At 51.9% G+C, this 18,376-nt stretch overlaps 4 protein-coding genes across 4 annotated transcripts; 2 read left to right on the forward strand and 2 right to left on the reverse strand.

Annotated features, from left to right (window-relative positions):
• Positions 1-6,483: 6,483 nt before the first annotated feature.
• Positions 6,484-11,427, forward strand: TrAtP1_003983 (uncharacterized protein; the record flags this gene model as incomplete). Its single annotated transcript, XM_014083642.2, has 3 exons — positions 6,484-6,506; positions 7,685-10,911; positions 10,991-11,427. The coding sequence occupies 3 exons, from the start codon at positions 6,484-6,486 to the stop codon at positions 11,425-11,427; spliced, it is 3,687 nt and encodes a 1,228-aa protein (XP_013939117.2).
• Positions 11,428-12,644: 1,217 nt separating this feature from the next.
• TrAtP1_003984 (uncharacterized protein) lies at positions 12,645-14,375 on the reverse strand (the record flags this gene model as incomplete). The annotated part of the gene is made up of 2 exons (XM_066112117.1): positions 12,645-13,166; positions 13,227-14,375. 2 exons carry the CDS (start codon positions 14,373-14,375, stop codon positions 12,645-12,647), a joined length of 1,671 nt encoding a protein of 556 aa, XP_065968200.1.
• A 233-nt stretch (positions 14,376-14,608) lies between these two features.
• TrAtP1_003985 (uncharacterized protein) lies at positions 14,609-15,867 on the reverse strand (the record flags this gene model as incomplete). Its single annotated transcript, XM_014083643.2, has 3 exons — positions 14,609-14,945; positions 15,014-15,462; positions 15,535-15,867. The coding sequence occupies 3 exons, from the start codon at positions 15,865-15,867 to the stop codon at positions 14,609-14,611; spliced, it is 1,119 nt and encodes a 372-aa protein (XP_013939118.2).
• Positions 15,868-17,160: 1,293 nt separating this feature from the next.
• TrAtP1_003986 (uncharacterized protein) lies at positions 17,161-17,875 on the forward strand (the record flags this gene model as incomplete). The annotated part of the gene is made up of 2 exons (XM_014083644.2): positions 17,161-17,226; positions 17,285-17,875. 2 exons carry the CDS (start codon positions 17,161-17,163, stop codon positions 17,873-17,875), a joined length of 657 nt encoding a protein of 218 aa, XP_013939119.1.
• Positions 17,876-18,376: the final 501 nt, after the last annotated feature.

The raw sequence follows: 18,376 nt of genomic DNA on the forward strand, positions 1-18,376 counted from the left end.
TTTAACCTTTGTAAATACTAGTCAGGGTCAAAGGGGGAGGTCTCGCGGCACGTGGTAGCAGTAGGTGTATCCGCCTGGCTGTGGTGTGGTTGCCGCTAAACGACGCCTTTCTTCGCAGCCAGTCTGAACGAATGCGAGGAGCGCAGCGGGCGTTTGGCGTTGGCGCCTTTGACAGGTTTCTTTTTCTTTCGTCGTAGAAAAGAAGAAGAAGATTAAAAAGAAAGACTGGGTATCGTATAAATCCGGGAAACACCTCTTTCTGGCGGCGGCAAGTAAGTGACGATACCAAACTGAGCTCGATTGCGCGCCGAGGTCCTGAAACTGCGGTCGTTGGTAGTGCGGCGTCCTACGACACAGCAGAGAAAGCGAGCGACTGGTTGGCCGTTTGGCCTTTGTAGCGACTGAGGGTCTGGCGATCAAAGGCGCGGGTAGAAACAAGAAAACCCACGGCAAGGAGGTTCAGCGAGCGAGTGGCGATAACAATAATTGCGCCAGCAGCAGCAGCAGCAGCAGGACAGTGAGGAAGCTGGGAATTTGCTGGCCGGGAGGATTGTGGAGGAGGAGAGGCGACTGGAAGTTGGGGGAGGGCCAGCGATGTTCACCAAGGAGGGAAAATTCCACAGGCCGAGACAGGCAAGACAGGGCCACGGCTTGGGTACATGTACCCTTATGGCAGGTTCCGCACGAGGAGGGCGGAGCGCTACGGCTCAGCGAGGGCTAGGCGCGCGCAGCAGGCTACAGGTCACAGGTCCAGCGGACGGGGACCGCTGTACGCTGTACGCTGTAAGCTTCAATTCAATGCCGCATGCAGTCGCTGCAGAGTCCGTCTGCTGCGTACTCCCTGCCACCGCATCTGCAGACACCCGGCCAGCATTGATGTCGAACACTGAAGAATCAAGTCTATGCCATCCGTCTCTTTTCTTAGCATCTGCATCCACGGCGCCACCCATCAAAGCAGCTAGATGGATTCTGCCATTGGCATTATTAGGCAGTCGCCGCACACATGTTGGCCGTTAAGGGGGGGTCAACTAAGCTGACGGGCAATATGCGAGAGTTCAGGTACACAGGCACCAAGCAGTGTATGTGCATGTGGACTAAAACGTGCCCCAAAAGTGTATTCCCCCAGCGGGCGGTTGTTAGCGGGCTCCGTGGGCGCTGTCGACACGTTTTTGGCGCCTGTCACTGGCTGTACTGAAATTAATGTTGATTTTAATTTTAAACCACATGCATCGTCAAACTCCAGGCACAAAACACCGCACCGCCAAACACCCGCCAAAGCAAGGAACGGATCCAAAGGGGCAGAGAGGCACCGAGAGAGTCACACAAAACCCGTCCATGCACGCCGCCATTGCCTCGAATTCAGGTTCAAGGCTGCCTCGAGCTGCTCCGGCGTCCAGTAGACTCCGGGCTACCGCTGCTATCCAGCACAGCTGAAGGCTAAAGCAGTGGGGTATTCTGGGCAGAGAGAGCCTCATCATCCCGCTAGGAGAGGAGGGGAATCAGAAGCGCCGGGGCTAAAAACAGATCAAACAAGAGAAGGGCGCCTCAATCGGGCTCAGAGGGGATCCAGCTGAAGCTCGATTGAGCCTTGGCTGAGCTCCCTTGGATACGTGGCCCCCTCTCGCCAGAGGGATCGAAATACTATCGATTATTGCATGCTTGCTGTACGCACAAGTACAGTAACGTGCAGTGCCTAGAGGTAGGTATGTGCTCAAAACACCAAAGATCCCGCCGATGGCGTAGAGTCCAAGCTCTTGCTAGCGAGCCCACTTGGAGCACCGGCGCTCATGTTTTAGGCTTCAAACCTAGTCTTGGAGCAGGCTACCGCCCTCTAGCTTCAACTTGCACATCAGCTCCGACTCCCAGCCGCAGCGCCAGCGCAGAAGTCTTGCGTCAACGCCAAGCCTAGGCTCCATGTATATCGAGTCCACATTCCGCTTTGGTGGCATGCGTGCTACTGTACAGTATGTATCAATCAATCAATCTGGCAATCAGATAGGCGCAGAGGGACAACACGAGAAACTCGCCAAAGGGCGCTGAATCATTCCTTCAACCAACCTTGTCCATGATCCGTCGCGGCTGCAGCGGAGACGTCGAAAGCGCCGGCATGGCATCTGCGGGCATTATTTCGTAATGCCCATACTCGTAGTAGCATGCTATTCGAGGTGCCGTTGCCTCGTACAGCCTTTTTCCTAATGCATGCACGTCTGACAGCCGACCCCGGGCTCGCAACCTCCATGCAACGTCTCCAAATCCAGCACTTTGCACTTGCAGACCCCGTATTGTGCATGAATGCATCTGAGGTGCAAAGTACCTACGCCATAGCAGAACGATCATGTTTGCACAGCAATCGGCCTAGGAAGGTAATAGGTACTGCTATTAATAATGCTCCCATGCGTACGGGCCACACAGACAATGCCCGCTCAGCACAGATAAGACCAACCTGTGACCAATTGTTTGTTGAATTCCGCGTTACTGTACCGGGCATCTGGATCTGACCCGGTCGAGAGGGACGGCAGCGTCAATCCGGGACAATGCATGGCGGTACATGGAGTGCGGAATACAGCCATGGCAAAACTCCGTATCCCGTCTAGCCTCGACATTCGGCAGCACAGAGTGCCATTGTTACCTGTCAATGACATATACAACAAATGTACTTCATGCTGTCGTATTCGCGCAGCGTCTATCTGCGTAGAGGAGGTGGAGGAGCTGCCAAGATCGAATTTTTAGCCGTTTCCCAGAAAACGGCCCCCTTTTCCGCGGCACGACATGGCATGGCATGGCATAGTGGTATCATGTCGTATCCCTCCAAGGTCTGCTGGTCATCCGACGCTGCCAGACCTCGTACCGCTCCGTATTACCTCCCCTTTGCGGCCGAGATCTGCCAGCGTACCGGCACCGAGCGCTCCAGAAGCCACTTGAGTCTTTCATATACCAGTAGGTAGTGCTAGTACTACCGGCAGTAGTACCAGTCCCCATCGTCTATCAAAGAGTTACTAGTTACAGTATATTCCCACTCTTCGCGATGGACCACCCTGGAAAGACCCTGCGTCTTTTTTTCTCGTTTCTGCTTCTCTGTGGAGATGGACCGAAGCATCAAAGAGGGCCTCATCCAGTAAACCCTTGACGCCAAGTTAGTTGCCGGCTGGGGTGACCCGAAGGAGCTTTATCAGACCGTTGGTGGATTGAGAAGAAGAGGAAAGGCAGGCCAACAAAGTAATGGATCGCCTCCAAAAACGAGGCAAGGCAGCCTCCCGAAGATCTTGCTAGGTTGCAATGAGCACGATATGGCTGTTTTCCTTCATTGCTAGCCGCCCCGTTTCGTTCTGGTTTGTTCGGATTTGGACTGGATGGCGATATCACAACCCTAAACCAGACATTCCCACTCGGCTCATGGCGCCAAATCTCAAGGCGCTACCTCGATGGCGCGCACCTCTTAGGAGCGTGATCTTACTCGTATAGCGCCCTGCCACTGCATCAGCGTGGAACGGAGATCACAAATCTTGTCAAGACGATTCTAGGCGCGCCTACGGCCCGCCTGGCCAGCGTTCGTACCTACTACCACCATCCTGTGCTCCCGAGTCAGTGCTTTACAGCCTCTCAGCCGCCCTATGTGCCGGCATTTTATTGTACTCTTGTAGTTTCGTAAGAGCCCAAGATGAGTCCTCCTCTGTAAGATCCATCTCCGTTATTAGAACGGAGTAACCTGTTTTTCTGGAGAATCATGCCAAGGCACAGATCGTGAATCTACCCATCATTGAATCTCTGTTTGCTGATGTCTCCCAGTGAGATTATAAGGATCTAGTTTTGCTCTGGTGCCGGTACTTGAAGGCATATTAGCAGCAGGGCATTTTATGAGCTAGGAGCTTATGACGGCTCCTTGCGGCTCGTCATGACGGTCCATGGTCTAGTTGGAGTACATTGTGATGTCCAGATCTGGAGAGCTCCTTTATCTGCATACGCCATGCTCGTGCAATCATTCACCAACAGGCAGACGGGCGGGAGGGCAAGAGACGAGGCTTTCAGGATCAGAACAAGGCTTTCAGGGTCCATAGCCCTCCAAGCACTGGCTATTCTAGAGCAATCCACTTCCGGCTCCGTTGATAGGATAGTGCTTTCGTACTGGCGCTATCGTGTATTGTGGCGAACGTTTAAGAAAAAAAAGCAGCCGGTATGGGGCCCCATCTTGGACCCATACCAGCTCCCTCATCTCAACCCCATGGGCAAATTTTTCTACCCAAGGAGAGCGAAATGAAAGTAGTAAATTGACTTTGAGACGGGGCATTGCGAGTCATCTCACTGTGCAGCAGGCTTGCTGGCGCGAGGACTCGGAGTCTCCTTTGCCTTGGCCGCCAAGTGGCCTCGTATTTGACAGGGAGAAAGGCCTTGGCGTGCTCCTATCCCAGCACATCGGAATAATAAGAGCGTCCATCAATGGGTCGTTTTTTTTTTGGTGGTCCCCGCTCCTGCACATCACCGTATTGCTCAGAGGCAACAATGGATTCACCACCGGCGCGCATCGTCGCCGTGCTGGTATATAAGTAGTTGTCGTATTCGAATGACGATCGCTATGGGCGCATAAATAGTTGCTGGCGCCCTTCAACGCACGAGTCCATGGCACGCAATTTGCTCTGGATATACTTGATAGTTGCAATAGTAACTACACGGGTGGATTCCGCGAGCATGGAAAGGAGGGAAAAAACAGGGCTCGTTGCAAGTGAGTGCATTAGACCGGTGCTCATGTCGCCTTTTTTGCAGTTTGGATGCTAGCAATAGGGCTCTAATCCAGGCCTGGCTTGGTGCCGGGCAGCGCGCCAACTGTAACGCCGCTTGCACGGGCAGGGCCAGGCCGTAATGCAACCTGCAGCTCTAAATAGAGACCGGATGCAGGCCCGCCAACACCTCACCGTGCAGCTTCATCTATTGCCTCGACATTACGAGTGGCAGTTGTACTCCATCGCTGCAGTTCCCGTATATGCCAGAGTCTGAGAGGCCACAATGGCTGAATGGCAAGACTTTGCGCCCGAATCCTCAGCGCAGCGATCATGGGCCCTGAGAAATAGGACCATGTCGATCCGCATTTGTGATGTCGTGGCTGTGGATGCACGCCAGGGCGGTAGATAAACCTTCAACCTCGACTTTCAACTGCGCACCGTGGCCGTGAAAAAAACACTGCGTTAAGGTTTCGAAACGTCACATGGAAATACTGGGGCCATTGAATGTTTTCGATTGCTCCCATTATAGCGCGGTGAGACTAGCGTTCTGGTTGTGAGATCTGGTGACCCGGCAATTTTCTCATCGCACTTTGGCTGTGGCCGTCCTTGCCCTGGGGCACGGGCAACGATGGAGAATACACGGCCATAGTGCCTTCGTATTGATAGTCTTATCAAGCTTTGTGATGATGTCGGCTTATCCCCTGTATATCATATGGATGCCAACCAAGCATGGAATCATTAGTAATTGTTGTCGTTTTTTTTGTTTCTTGTAAGACGTAGTACAGTCTAAATGTCGAGCACAATATTGATCAGTTGGTGTAGGCATGCAACGTGTCTGTTGGCGGTGAGCTGCAAACGCACCTGCCGAATGGGTGCGTGAGAAAAGGAAGGCGAGAGCGCGGTATCAATAGCGCTCTGCAAGGCACCGGGGAGAGGAAAGATATGGAGGAGAATCAGGGAAGCAGCACTGCTTATGCTCTGTTACCTGTAGCAAAATGCTGCATGTGCTCTTAAACTTTCAATGTTACTTACTACCTAGGTACTTCCTGCTAGTATTTGTGATTTGGTGTACTTGGGTTAGCTTGGCAGGCACAGCGTGGTGGCAGCTCGTGTAACAGCGGGCGTGGCGTAACTCAAATCCGTGGCGCACAGCCAAGATTGCGATTAATCGGAATTGTTCAAAAATGCCCACGTACTACAAGTACCGCAGCCAAATCATAAAAACATCGCGGAGTTATTGTTGCGAGAGCAAGCAGCGTTTATATCCAAGGTTCCAGGGTAGGTAGGTAGCTCAGTAGTCGGCCTTGATGCTCGGTACATTATACCCCTGCGCCGCCAAAACTGCTGATCGACCGAACGATGAGGCGAGCGAGACGGACTAAAATTTTGCACACGCCGCCCGAGAGCACTGCAAAATTCCCGTAGAACTTGGCGCAACTCCTCAAGTGAAATGTATTTGTCGTCTTTCGGTAGACGATGCTGTCGCTCACATCTTCCTACATCCATGATGCGCGGCATACCGAAGCACTTGCATCCATGCAAGTCAGTTGTTCAACCGTTGGAAGCTGAGAGCTGGAAGGGAAAAAAAAGGGCAGCCAATGAGAGACGCTCTCCTTTCTCCGCAGGGACAGAATAACATGAGAGCAAGAGAGTGGCGACATCCAGGAACCAAGCAAGCAAGACTGGTCCGACTAGGCAGGTACCCAGCATAAGCCCTGTACCTCCTGTTTCCCCAAGCTGCAGGGCCTCAGGCAGGTACCCCCAGGCGATGGGAAACCTGCGGAGGCGGCCGTAAGATGTACCCATCCCATCGTATCAATCAGAGCTAATCCAAATAATCTGGCTAGGCTGCTGTTAGCACCGCCCAAAGTGCTTCCCCCCGCGCCTTTGCATTTGGGGCTGGCCGGCGCCAGGAATAGCAGGCACAGGCACCGAGGGCGCTTTTTCCTCCTCGTGGCCGCCTCGCTGGCTGCACGAACTCTTCTCCCCCCTAACCGCACCAGATCTCTCTGTGAGCGCTGGGGACACAGGATCTCCTTGACGCAGCGCTCGTTCGTCTCTCGTTCAGACCGTTTGGTCTCCTACCTTCGTTTTCGCTGCGGCGTGTCCTTTTCTCCCGCCAGTCGCCTTGTCTCGGACCAGCGACACCGCGACGCAAATCGCCTCGATTGTCGAGACGACCGCGCCAGTTCCATCGTGAGGACGCCTCCAGTTTTCTCTCTATCCGAAACGGCACTGCCGGGTCGAGTCGCTCGCTGAATCTCGCTTGCCTCTCTGCAGAGCGCCTCTCTTCTGTGCACCATCCGTCGTTTGCATCTTCTGCCTCTGGCCATCTTTTCATCTCCCCTCAGTCGGACTATCGCTTAAAAAGAATTCCCTGAACGGCCCTCGACGGTCGATTCAAGCTCGTTGGAGAGTGGACCGCTGTGGGAGCTGGACTTAGCACTGCTTGGGCACTACGGAGCACTGCTTGGACCGCTAAGACGCCTGGCTTTGTGTGGCTGTAGCTATTTTCCCGTGCTCCACTAGCGCCGCCTAGCGCTCTTCTGTTTTTGGCAGGCTGGACGTCGCTCGTCTCCCAAACAACCCGCCCCTCGGTCAAAATACGCCAATTGGCTGGCCGCAGCGCATTGCGCATTGTTTGTTTGCTTGCTGCGCTGACAGCCTCCCATCAGGTGAGTCCTTGTTTTTGTTTCTGCCCACCACCTTGTTTTCTTTTCTTCCCCAGACTGCCCTGCCGACTATTGCGACCGACAGAGCGAAGGTAGATAGCGGCGCATCTCATTGAGCAACCATCTTCTCCTCTGTCTGTTCCCTGGTTGTTCCCTGGTTGTTCCCTGATATTCGCCCGCCGAATCATCATCGTCTGCGGCGCAAGGGCGGGCCTTTACTTGTCTGTCCCTTTGGAATGTTGCATCCATAGACCACCCTGCCGCAGCAACAAGGCCCTTGGTTACTGACATTTGCAGTATAAGAGCCATGTCTCTACCTGAGCGGCCTGGGGCTACTAGCCCCAACTATAATCGCCGAGCCAGCTATCGAAACCCGCCGGCATCGCGACGCGCGCGACCCTCGGACATCGAAGCTGGCGTATACGAGACGTCTTCCATTTCGGGACATCATCGTGGGAAATCCGTCTCCTCATATGCAGAGACAATTTCGAACTCTAATGTGAATACAGAGAGCATGCCTCTGTCGCCCACCGAGCCCTCGTCCGGGAGGACTCCTGATCCTGCCTTCACGCGCAAGAGGAGCCTCATCAGACCGGAGAGGAACCGCATCGACAAAGAGCACAGGAACTACCACTACCACCGCCATGCCGCCAACATGAACGTCTTGCCGTCTTCCACGGGAAATGACCCTTTGCTGGAAAATCTGGCGGCATCAACAGAGCGATCTGCCAACACTGAAAGCGTTTCCGACGAGACTCCTCGCCCTTCCCGGAGCCGAACGGCTAGCGGAGACCACGAGAAGAGTGGTGTCAAGGTCAAAACCTCGCAGCGCAAGTCATCGGGCAAAATCACAAAAGAAAACAGCAAGCGATCTTCGAAACGCAAGTCCAAGCCTGTGGAGGACCAAGTCCGACCGCCAAGCTTCTGGAACGTCTACTGCGCGATTGTGACTTTCTGGTGCCCCGATTTCATCCTTGGGTGCTGCAAACCAACCAGAGCTCAGCGCCGAGCATGGAGAGAAAAGATGGGCTTGATCAGCATCATCTTGGCAATCATGGCCATAGTTGGTTTCGTTACGTTCGGATTTACTGCTGCCGTTTGCGGCTCGCCTCCAGTTCGACTGCGTGTCAATGAAGTCTCTGGAGGGTACATGATTTTCCACGGAGTGGCCTACGACTTGTCCAACTCTCACCATCCTGCTGCAGAGGGTATTCCGTTGGAACAGAATGGTCTTGGTGCTAATGTCTTGTTTGACCTTCCCGAGAAGCACTCTGGAGACGATGGCAGCTTTCTCTTCCAAAACGTCAATGGTAACTGCAAGGGCCTCATCACTCGTGCTGAAGGCTCTGATGTCCCTACCGACGATTCTGGCAACCTGGCTTGGTATTTTCCATGCACAACTTTCAAGCAAGATGGGTCTTCTACCCCCAACTTGACCATCCCGTACTACCTTGGATATGCGTGCCATACCTCGGTCAATGCCCGAGACGCATTCTATCTCGATCTTCACGGCACGGCGGATGTATACTTCACATGGGATGATATCAAGAACAGCTCTCGCAACCTCATCTCTTATTCTGGTAGCGTCTTGGACCTTAATCTTCTCAACTGGTTCAATGAGAGCCAGGTCCAGATCCCTGATCGTTTCAAGGAGCTCCGAGACACATCTTCCGATGTCAACAAGGCTATTCGTGGTCGCGATGTGACACGCATGTTCCAGTCTTCGTCTGACAAGAAGAACATGCAGTGCTTCGAAGATATTATCAAGGTTGGCTCCATCGATACCGAGACTGTCGGCTGCATCGCTTCCAAGGTTGTGCTCTACTGCGCCCTGGTTTTGATTCTCTCTGTCGTCGGAGCAAGATTCGCTCTGGCCCTCATTTTCCAATGGTTCATCAGCCGCAACTATGCTGCCGCCAAGACATCTCAGAGCTCTGACCGAAGAAAGCGTAATCGCCAGATTGAAGATTGGTCTGAGGATATTTATCGTGCTCCTGTTCGACTTCCCGGCGATGGCAGCACGGTTGTCACCTCGGATAGAAGCAAGCGAGCATCCTCTTTCCTACCCACCACGTCACGATTTTCTGGTGTCTCTGGACCGGATCGAAGCTCTTCATCTCGTCGAGTTCCCACCACAATGGCTAGCCAAGGTGGCTCTAGTTCTCTGTACCCTCCTGCTCCCATGTATAAGCAGGGCAACGACAGCCGTGTGAGCTTCCTTCGTTCAGACCCATACGGCCCGGGCACCATCTCTGAAGGCCCCGGACCAGCTGGCTTTATCCATGACGCCGTTGTCCCCCAGCCTCCCGCTGACTGGATGCCCTTTGGATTTCCTCTTGCGCACACCATGCTCCTGGTTACAGCCTACTCTGAGGGAGCGGAAGGCATTCGAACTACTTTGGACTCCATCGCCACTACAGATTACCCCAACAGCCACAAAGTCATCGTTGTTATTTGTGATGGCATCATTACAGGCGCGGGTGAGACTGTATCAACTCCGGATGTCTGTGTAAGCATGATGAAAGATTTCTCTATTCCCGCCGAACTGGTAAAGCCGTATTCCTATGTTGCTGTAGCAAGTGGATCTAAACGACACAACATGGCCAAGGTATACTGCGGATTCTACGACTATGGGTCTTCGTCTCGAATTCCAGCGGATAAACAACAGCGGGTGCCCATGATTACAATTGTCAAGTGTGGCACTCCTGCAGAGGAAAAGGGATCCAAGCCTGGCAACCGAGGCAAGCGTGACAGTCAGATCATTCTCATGTCATTCCTACAAAAAGTCATGTTTGACGAGCGAATGACGGAGCTTGAATATGAGATGTTTAATGGATTATGGAAAGTCACCGGCATCTCTCCGGACTACTATGAAATTCTGCTCATGGTAGACGCCGATACAAAGGTTTTCCCTGACAGTCTTACTCACATGGTTTCCGCTATGGTCAAGGATCCGGATATCATGGGTCTTTGTGGCGAGACCAAGATTGCCAACAAACGAGCCAGCTGGGTGTCTGCCATTCAAGTGTTCGAGTACTTTGTCTCTCATCATCTCGCCAAGTCCTTTGAATCTGTCTTTGGTGGTGTTACCTGTCTGCCTGGCTGTTTCTGCATGTATCGTATCAAGGCGCCAAAGGGAGGGCAAAACTATTGGGTTCCAATTTTGGCCAACCCTGACATTGTGGAGCACTATTCGGAAAATGTGGTCGAGACCCTTCACGAGAAGAACTTGTACCTCCTCGGTGAGGATCGTTATCTGACTACACTCATGCTGCGGACTTTCCCCAAGCGAAAGCAGGTCTTTGTTCCCCAAGCTGTTTGCAAGACTACGGTTCCAGAAGAATTCATGGTTCTATTGTCACAGCGGCGTCGCTGGATTAACTCCACCGTTCATAACCTTATGGAGCTGGTTCTAGTCCGCGATCTCTGTGGCACCTTTTGTTTCAGTATGCAGTTTGTTGTCTCTGTCGAACTCATTGGTACTCTTGTGCTTCCAGCAGCCATCGCCTTTACCTTTTATGTCGGTAAGTATTACTTGGAAATTTGTGGAAGTATCAATATCACTTTTCGACGTTTGCTGACTTGGTGCTTTTCTGTTGTTAGTTATTACATCCATCATTCAACGCCCCCCGCAGATTATACCGTTGGTGCTCCTGGGTCTCATCCTTGGTCTTCCTGGTGTTCTCGTCATCGTCACCGCACACTCTTGGTCCTACATCGTTTGGATGCTCATCTACCTCCTGTCTCTCCCCGTTTGGAACTTTATCCTCCCGGTCTATGCCTTCTGGAAGTTTGACGACTTCTCGTGGGGTGAAACTCGCAAAACTGATGGTGATAAGAAGGGCGGCGGCCACGGAGAGAGCAAAGGAGAATTTGACAGCAGCAAGATTACGATGAAGCGATGGGCTGAGTTTGAGCGAGACAAGCGTGCGAAGAGCGCCTACTGGGGATCGAGGGAGAACGTCGTCAGTGGTGGTACCAATAGCTGGGCGATGCCTCCTCCTGGTCACCACAGCGAAGAGTACTTTTCCGACGCGTAATCCGAAGCACTTACGGGCATAATGATGATGCTGATTAATAATATCGTGTCTTTTTTTTTCCTAATATTTTTTTGAATAACGAAATACATATGGGTAATGTCCGCATATTTTACAAAAGGCTCGCACACACATTTTACTTGCGCATATGCTTCGGAGAAAATCTTATTTGCCGTTGTATCTATCCTTTTGCCCAAGTTGAACTGGGATGTTCTTTCATATTCATGTCTTTGCTCTTCATGGGTGAGAAGGAGATGTTTGATGGCTTTTAATGACTGCAATTGCTATTTAGAGAAGATTATGTGACACAGAAGAGGTAAAGAGGAGGTAAAGAGGAGGTAAAGAGGAGGAGCAGCAAGAGAGCATTTTTTTGGGGAGGAAATGAGCGTCAGATTTTTTGTAATAGGCGGGCGATTGATCATTCATTTGAGCGTTGACTTGACTGAATGAGATGATTGGTTGATGAACTTTGTTGTACATAATTATATTATTGTTATTGATGTCGTCTGGCTGGAGCTCTGCGCGAATATTGTTATGTATGAGGCCTACAATCTTTGATCTTGTTACTCTTTACTGCTACTGCTTCCTTACCAATGCTCTTTAGAGTGTTGATTAAGCATGCGTGTATTGTTGATTATGATATATTGCAATTGATTCTTCTTGAAGAGAACACCAAAAAATACCTATATAACAGCAGCGCAATATTCAACATGTTCCGTTTCCCTCTCCCTACTTCTCTCCCCTTTTTTCTTTTCGCCTCCCCCTTTATCTGTTTTTGTTTCCCCTTTTTTCTGTTCTTGTTTCGCCTAACCCAAAACTGGGTTCCGTCATTTCAATCATTCGTCAATCACACGATTAGTATCTGCATGTAAACTAATATGTGCAACATGGGTATTGCATCCATTTGGAAAAAAGAAAAAAAGAAGTAAAAAAGAAAGGCAAAGTTTATAACGGCTCTCCTCAAAAACAAGGAGAGAAAAAAAAATCGACATGAGCTCTGCTTCTTTCACTCCACCAACGCCGGCCTGCATGACCAATATTAGAATCCTCAATAACCTCAAGTCCGTCATTGCCGTTTTAACGCCGGCTTATCATCCTGGCCCCCTGAGAAAATGCATAGTAAATGAAATATTAGAGAGAGAGAGTAGAGAAACGAGAAGACCATGATCTCGTGTATCCTCAGTTTCAGACATCTACGAGGGTCACCGTTCGTGGTAGATTCATTTCTTTGAATTCTCCACCTCTTCGCCCAGTTCCCAAGGTTTAGTTGGATCGACAAATGTTGAGATGCGTTGGTCTCCCCATCGAGCGCCGATGGTTACCCAAACATGCTTCTGGGGAGCAGTTGCGTGGACCGTCTCTCGGTATCCGGTCCATCTCAAACGAGATTCCCTCCCCATGGAGCTGTTGCCGAGACCGTCGTTGGCCACCCACTCTTTGACAACGTTTTTGATGAATTCAACCTTTCGGCGGAAGTCGTTTGCCACAGGGATACCTTGAATCTCTGGGTCGATATCTGGTCGCCTCCTCGCTGCGGTGGTGGTTGTTCGTGCTGATGATCTGGCCTGGAAGTTGAGCAGCGTTTGCAGGGGATACGAGAGCGTAGCACGGTCATCTAAAGCGGTGGCGCCAATGGAACCGGTGTTTGCGAGTCGCTCTGCTGCTTCTTGAGGAAGATGCCAGAAGTGGCACCAAGTTCCAGTCGCATCTAGAACGATTTTGGTGTGATCTGGGAAATTGAACTACACAAAAATATGTTAGTATATCGAAGAGGCCATGTGGATTCCCGCAAAGTTCCTTACCTGAAGGTGCCCGTCGCCGAATACCCAACAGCCAACATCTCCAAATCGCTGGTAAAAGGTCACCAACTCTGCCGGCGTGCCCTTTTCTCCTGGGGACATGGTGGTGTCCTCTTCTTCCTCTTCGGCCACATCGTCTCGGCCATATGCAATCATGTAATTAGCAAATTTCTTCCACAGGATGATCCTTTCTCGCTTTCGGTGTTGGAAGATGTCCTTGCCGGGATTCATTTTCCCAGCTGTCCCGTCGTCGTTCACCGAGACTCGGAATTGATCAGGAGAGACCATGACTTGCGAAAGGCCAGCCTCGCCATTGTTCTCGAAAAATTTGATTGGCTCAGTCATTGGTACTGGTTGGTGCCGATCTGGGTAAGATTCGTCTTGCCTTTTGAGGATATGCTTCTCGGCATTACGAATGAAAATGCCCGCAGGGGGCAGCAAAGCGGTTTTACTGCCTTCGGTGGTGGGGATATCACGTAAAATGCATCCTACGCTACCGTCGTTCAAGATATAACCAAGGCCAAATTTGTTTGTGTAGTCAACCCACTTGACTACGATGTGAGGATGGGGCGGCGCCGCCGTTTTAGAAGAGATGATGGCCATGGTACGGGAATTGAGAGCTCGCTCGAGTTCGATTTGAAGTTGGCTCAATCGGTCGAGAATGTCGTCGGGCTTCGTCTCTCGCATTACTCTAGGTGTTTCAGAGGGGCTAAACAAGGTGGCCGCGCGAACAGATTCTGAGCCTCGTCTCTTAGGAACCGGCAAAGTCGCGGATGAGATTGTCGCTGCTCTCTCTGCAATTTGCGCATTAGGCACAGATCGAGCGGCTAGCGGTTGGGTCCTTGTTGAGACGCGCATGCTTCGGGTGGTGGTGGTGGTGGTGGTGGCAGGTTCGAGAGCCTCTCTCGAGGAAGATGAGGAGGAGGAGGTCGCCTCGCGAGTGAGTGTATATTGACGATCAGGGCGGGGTCGAATTTTCGTGCTTTGCGAAATCGACATGGTAGCCGACAGCGTAGGTTCTGGGGCAGGTCGAGGCCTCGAAGTGGTGGAAATAGTAGGTCGACCCTGGGATCGTTGCTGAGCTGCAAAGCTCTGGGGGGGGCTGGCGCAGAAGGCCGGAGGCAGATATCTTTTGCGAGCCAGTCGAGGCATCTTCCTGTCCCTCCGCTGAGGCTGAGCGCGCAGAAGCAGACGCTGCGTATTTTGCACGAATCTGGTGCTGCTCCCTTAGCCAGTCATCAAATGGCCGATAGACTACATTATCCGCCAGAGGGATGATTGGAGTCAGGCCTGCCTTTTCCTCAGCTGCCATCTCTTTCCAGATCTGCGTGTGCGAAGCTTTGTCTCCGCTCCAAGGCCCGACGATACATTCTCGACATAGCTCTTTAAGGTGACGGTGTGATCGCACTTGCAACGAGGTGCTCAAATTCGAGGCATAGTATTCTTCCGCATCGGGGGGGCACTTCTCGTAGCTTTGAGGTGATCTCGCCGGAGGCAGGCATGTAGCCTGCAGAGAAGAAGGGATGCTGGACGATTTCATCGGGATCTGGTCGCTGATCAGCATCCTCGAGCATCGTGGCCACCAGGTCCTTAGCCTCCTGGCTAATATATTTCTGGGACACCTCGGCGCTTGGCCATTCGTAATCTCGCTCCCTGGCTCGGCGGTAAATCTCGTCCGTCGTCGATGATTGGAAAGGCGGCTTCGAAGTAAACATGGCAAACCTATTAGCCCCCCCTTTCTGTTAGCCTTGTGTGTTATTCTACTAGAGTTAGTTTCAGCTGATGCTCACATTATAATGCCCAAGCTCCAGATATCAACCATGTGGTCATGGCCCTTCTTCCCCTTCTCAAGAATCTCAGGAGCAATATAGTTTGGCGTGCCACACAGCGTCGTCCGTCGAATGGTTTGCATGTCCCTACCAGTCACCACCAACGCAGCAAGGCCGAAGTCGCCAATCTTGGCATTCATCTGGTGATCCAGAAAGATGTTGCCCATTTTCAGATCTCGGTGAATAATACCCTTGCTGTGCATGTATTTGATGGCGCCGGAGATCTGGACGGAGTAGAATCGGACTTCGGGTTCGGTGAGGCCCTTTCGACGCTTCACCATGTCCATAAGAGAGCCATTGGGACATAGCTCGAGGACAAGAAAAGTGCAGTTGACGTATGAGAAGGCTCGTAGAAACTGGACAATATTTCTGTGGCGCATTTTCGAGTGGATTTGTAATTCGGTTTGGAACTGCGACTATGTGAGCAGACTTACAAAAAAAAAAAAAAATGAATGTGAAAGATGCCCAGCAGCATTACTAACCTTTTGTTCCATCTTGGAAGGCATCTGACTCTTGACAATCTTGAGAGCATACTTTTGCCTCGTGGGAAGTAGCTGGCCACTGTAGCATATAGCAAATCCTCCCTTTCCCAGTAATTTCCCAACGCGGTAGACAGCGCCGTCTGGGCGATCGGTGCTGCTTGGCTCGAGCACTTCTTCTGGAGGAGGCGGCGGATGTTCTTTATCCTTGGACTTGAGCTGAGCAACTGGCTTGGCCTTTGTTTCCGTGGCCCTGGGCATTCGCTGGGCGTTGACATCTCTAGGGGACAAGGCCTCCATGTCGACGCCGCCCCTGGGGACCAGCCGGTGCGCCATGTCGACGAAGTAACGGTTGAAGCAGCGAGAGGGCCGGTCGAGATTATGCGGCGACGAGGAACGGGCAGGCCACGGGATTCAGCAGCGGCCTGGAGAGACGTGCCGTGGAGTAGCCTAGGAAAACACGGACGCGATTAGGCGATGGGACGCTTTTTGCGGGAGGGCCAAACTCCTGCAGAGCCTTGTGTATGGCCAAAGCTCAGCCGGGCGGCAGGTATGCGGGCTCGAGAAACAAAACACAGCTGAGGCTGTCTTGCTTATTACAGCGTCCAGTAAGCCAGGCCCAAAGCAGGCAGGGCAGGTCTGAAAGGACAAAAAACGGCCAAACTCACGAGGTGCCTCAGATACGCGCAGCATGCGCAGGAATGGTGGCGTGGCGAGGGCCTTTGCTGTAAACAAGATCAAAACATTCAAATGATGGCGCAGTCATGGAAAAGGCATTAAGCAATGCTGGACGATGGTGAGGCGGGCTAAAGGCTGGCGGATGCGAGAAGGTGAGCACAGCGTGACCAGTCGCAGCCACAGAACAAACCCTGCCGTTGACTGACCCCATATTGTGATTTGTGTACTTTGTGGGAGCTGGTTGCTCTTGGCAACAGCAGTGCCTTGTTGTGGGTCACACCGCCATTGCCGTAGGTTACGAGCGATTGATAGCGATTGATAGCGCTTGAGGGCCCACAGCGGCGAGATAGTGATCGCCTAGAGGCGCTGAGAGGGAGGGCTTAGTGGACGTTTAGTGGCTAGCGCCCACTGAAGCCCGCTGAAGCTGTGCCTGAAGCTGTTAAGCAGCTCTGGAGCTTGCGGCGCTGTCACGAGCCAGCGAATTGCAACGAGACAAGACGTATAAGATGGTGCAAAGTTCTGGCTTGGCACCAGACCTAATTTTGCAGCATTCTTGTGCTGTAGACTTGCCGGTATTGCTGCTACTAGTAAACAATCTGTAGCATGTATTACTAGTAGTATTTACTCTACATCAAGCAAGAATTCGTCAGCATGGCGCTCGCCGCAGTCGCTGGGCTTGTCCCTCCCGAAAGCCAGCTCCGGTGGGCACCGGAACATCGCGGGCTCCGGCGCGGACATGAAGCAAGCTAGCGACGACGCCCGTTAAGCCCGACTGTTTAGGCCTCGATGCGAAGCTCGAACTTTGCGATTTTGATGATGAAGGAGTAACAACCAATTGGCAAAGAACGAAACAGCACAGACGCATCGAATTGGACAGGGACCCCACAGACGGCACCGGCGCCCGCAGACAGACAGACAGACAGACAGACAGACAGACCTTCAGCCGGCATCATGGTGCCCCTCCCGCTGTTCAAGCTCGCATCTCTCTTCGTGCGGCATGTCTCCAAGTATGGCGCAGTACGTATTGGAAAGCTCTGTTGTGTCTATTTTTGATACTGATATGTACCGTATATAGAATCGCATCAAGGCGCAAGCCCATGACCATCCTCGATTCCGCGCACTCGCAGCCAAATACGGTCAGGCAATCCATCAGATCAACATGAAGCTGTCTGTTGCCCTCCTGAGAGATCCCGAGGCCGAGCGACGAGCCAAAGAAATAGCCGAAGCCCCCACAGTCAAAACAGAGCAGCAGCTTAAAAAAGAAGAACAAGCCAAGCAGAAGGCGAAGAAGAATAACGAACTCGAGCCGGCTAGCTACCCCAAGTTTACGCTTCAAAACGTATGGCGGCGAAAGTTCCGACCGTTGCCAGAGGGAAAGGCTGTGGATTTATTCGCTGACGTTGCTGGCGATACGTTTATTCTCGGCGTGGCGGGAGCATTGATTATATACGAGTACTGGAAATCGTCACAAAAGCCCGATGCTAATAAAGAGCGGTTAGAGGAGCTCAACAGGAGGTTTGAAGAGCTTCAGAAGAAAGAGGAGGAACTGGCAGATGCCGAGCAGCGGCAGCGGCAGCGATTCGAATCGCTCGAAGAAGCTTTAAGAGCATTGAAGGACCCCAAGACAAAGCAACCATTATTACCATCACTGCAACCGAGCAACTAGGCTATTCGGCTGATGCGGGCTCATCTAGAGCTCCTCAAAGGCAACTCTCGATGCATAAAAGACCATCCGACAGGGAAGAGAAGTCTGTGGCCACACAATGGACTGGGCGCTTCTTGGTTAGGCAGGGATAGATACCCTCAGACCGCTCAACACTCCACTCAGCGCTACAAAGCGATTATATTATTTTGATTTATTATTTCACATATCACGTCGAACAGCGGGTAAAGGATAAAAGAGAAAGGATAAAGGAAAAGAGAAGAAAATTGGGGAACAGGAATTGGATAAAGGGTTATATGAGAAGGAGCGCAAAGGAGTGCAAAGGCTCCTTCCTTGCAGTCGCCTCGCTGCTTTGGAAGTGGATAGATTTTTTCAGCACATACACCAAACAGGAGCATTGAAGCTTTATATAGACAGAAATTCAAACTTTACCAACAACGATTCGAATAGCGCATGGCCGAGTTCTGATTCTTGCTGTATCAAAGATCCGTCGAAACGACCGTC

Source organism: Trichoderma atroviride, chromosome 2 (genome assembly GCF_020647795.1).
Source record: "Trichoderma atroviride chromosome 2, complete sequence".
Lineage (NCBI taxonomy): Eukaryota > Fungi > Ascomycota > Sordariomycetes > Hypocreales > Hypocreaceae > Trichoderma > Trichoderma atroviride.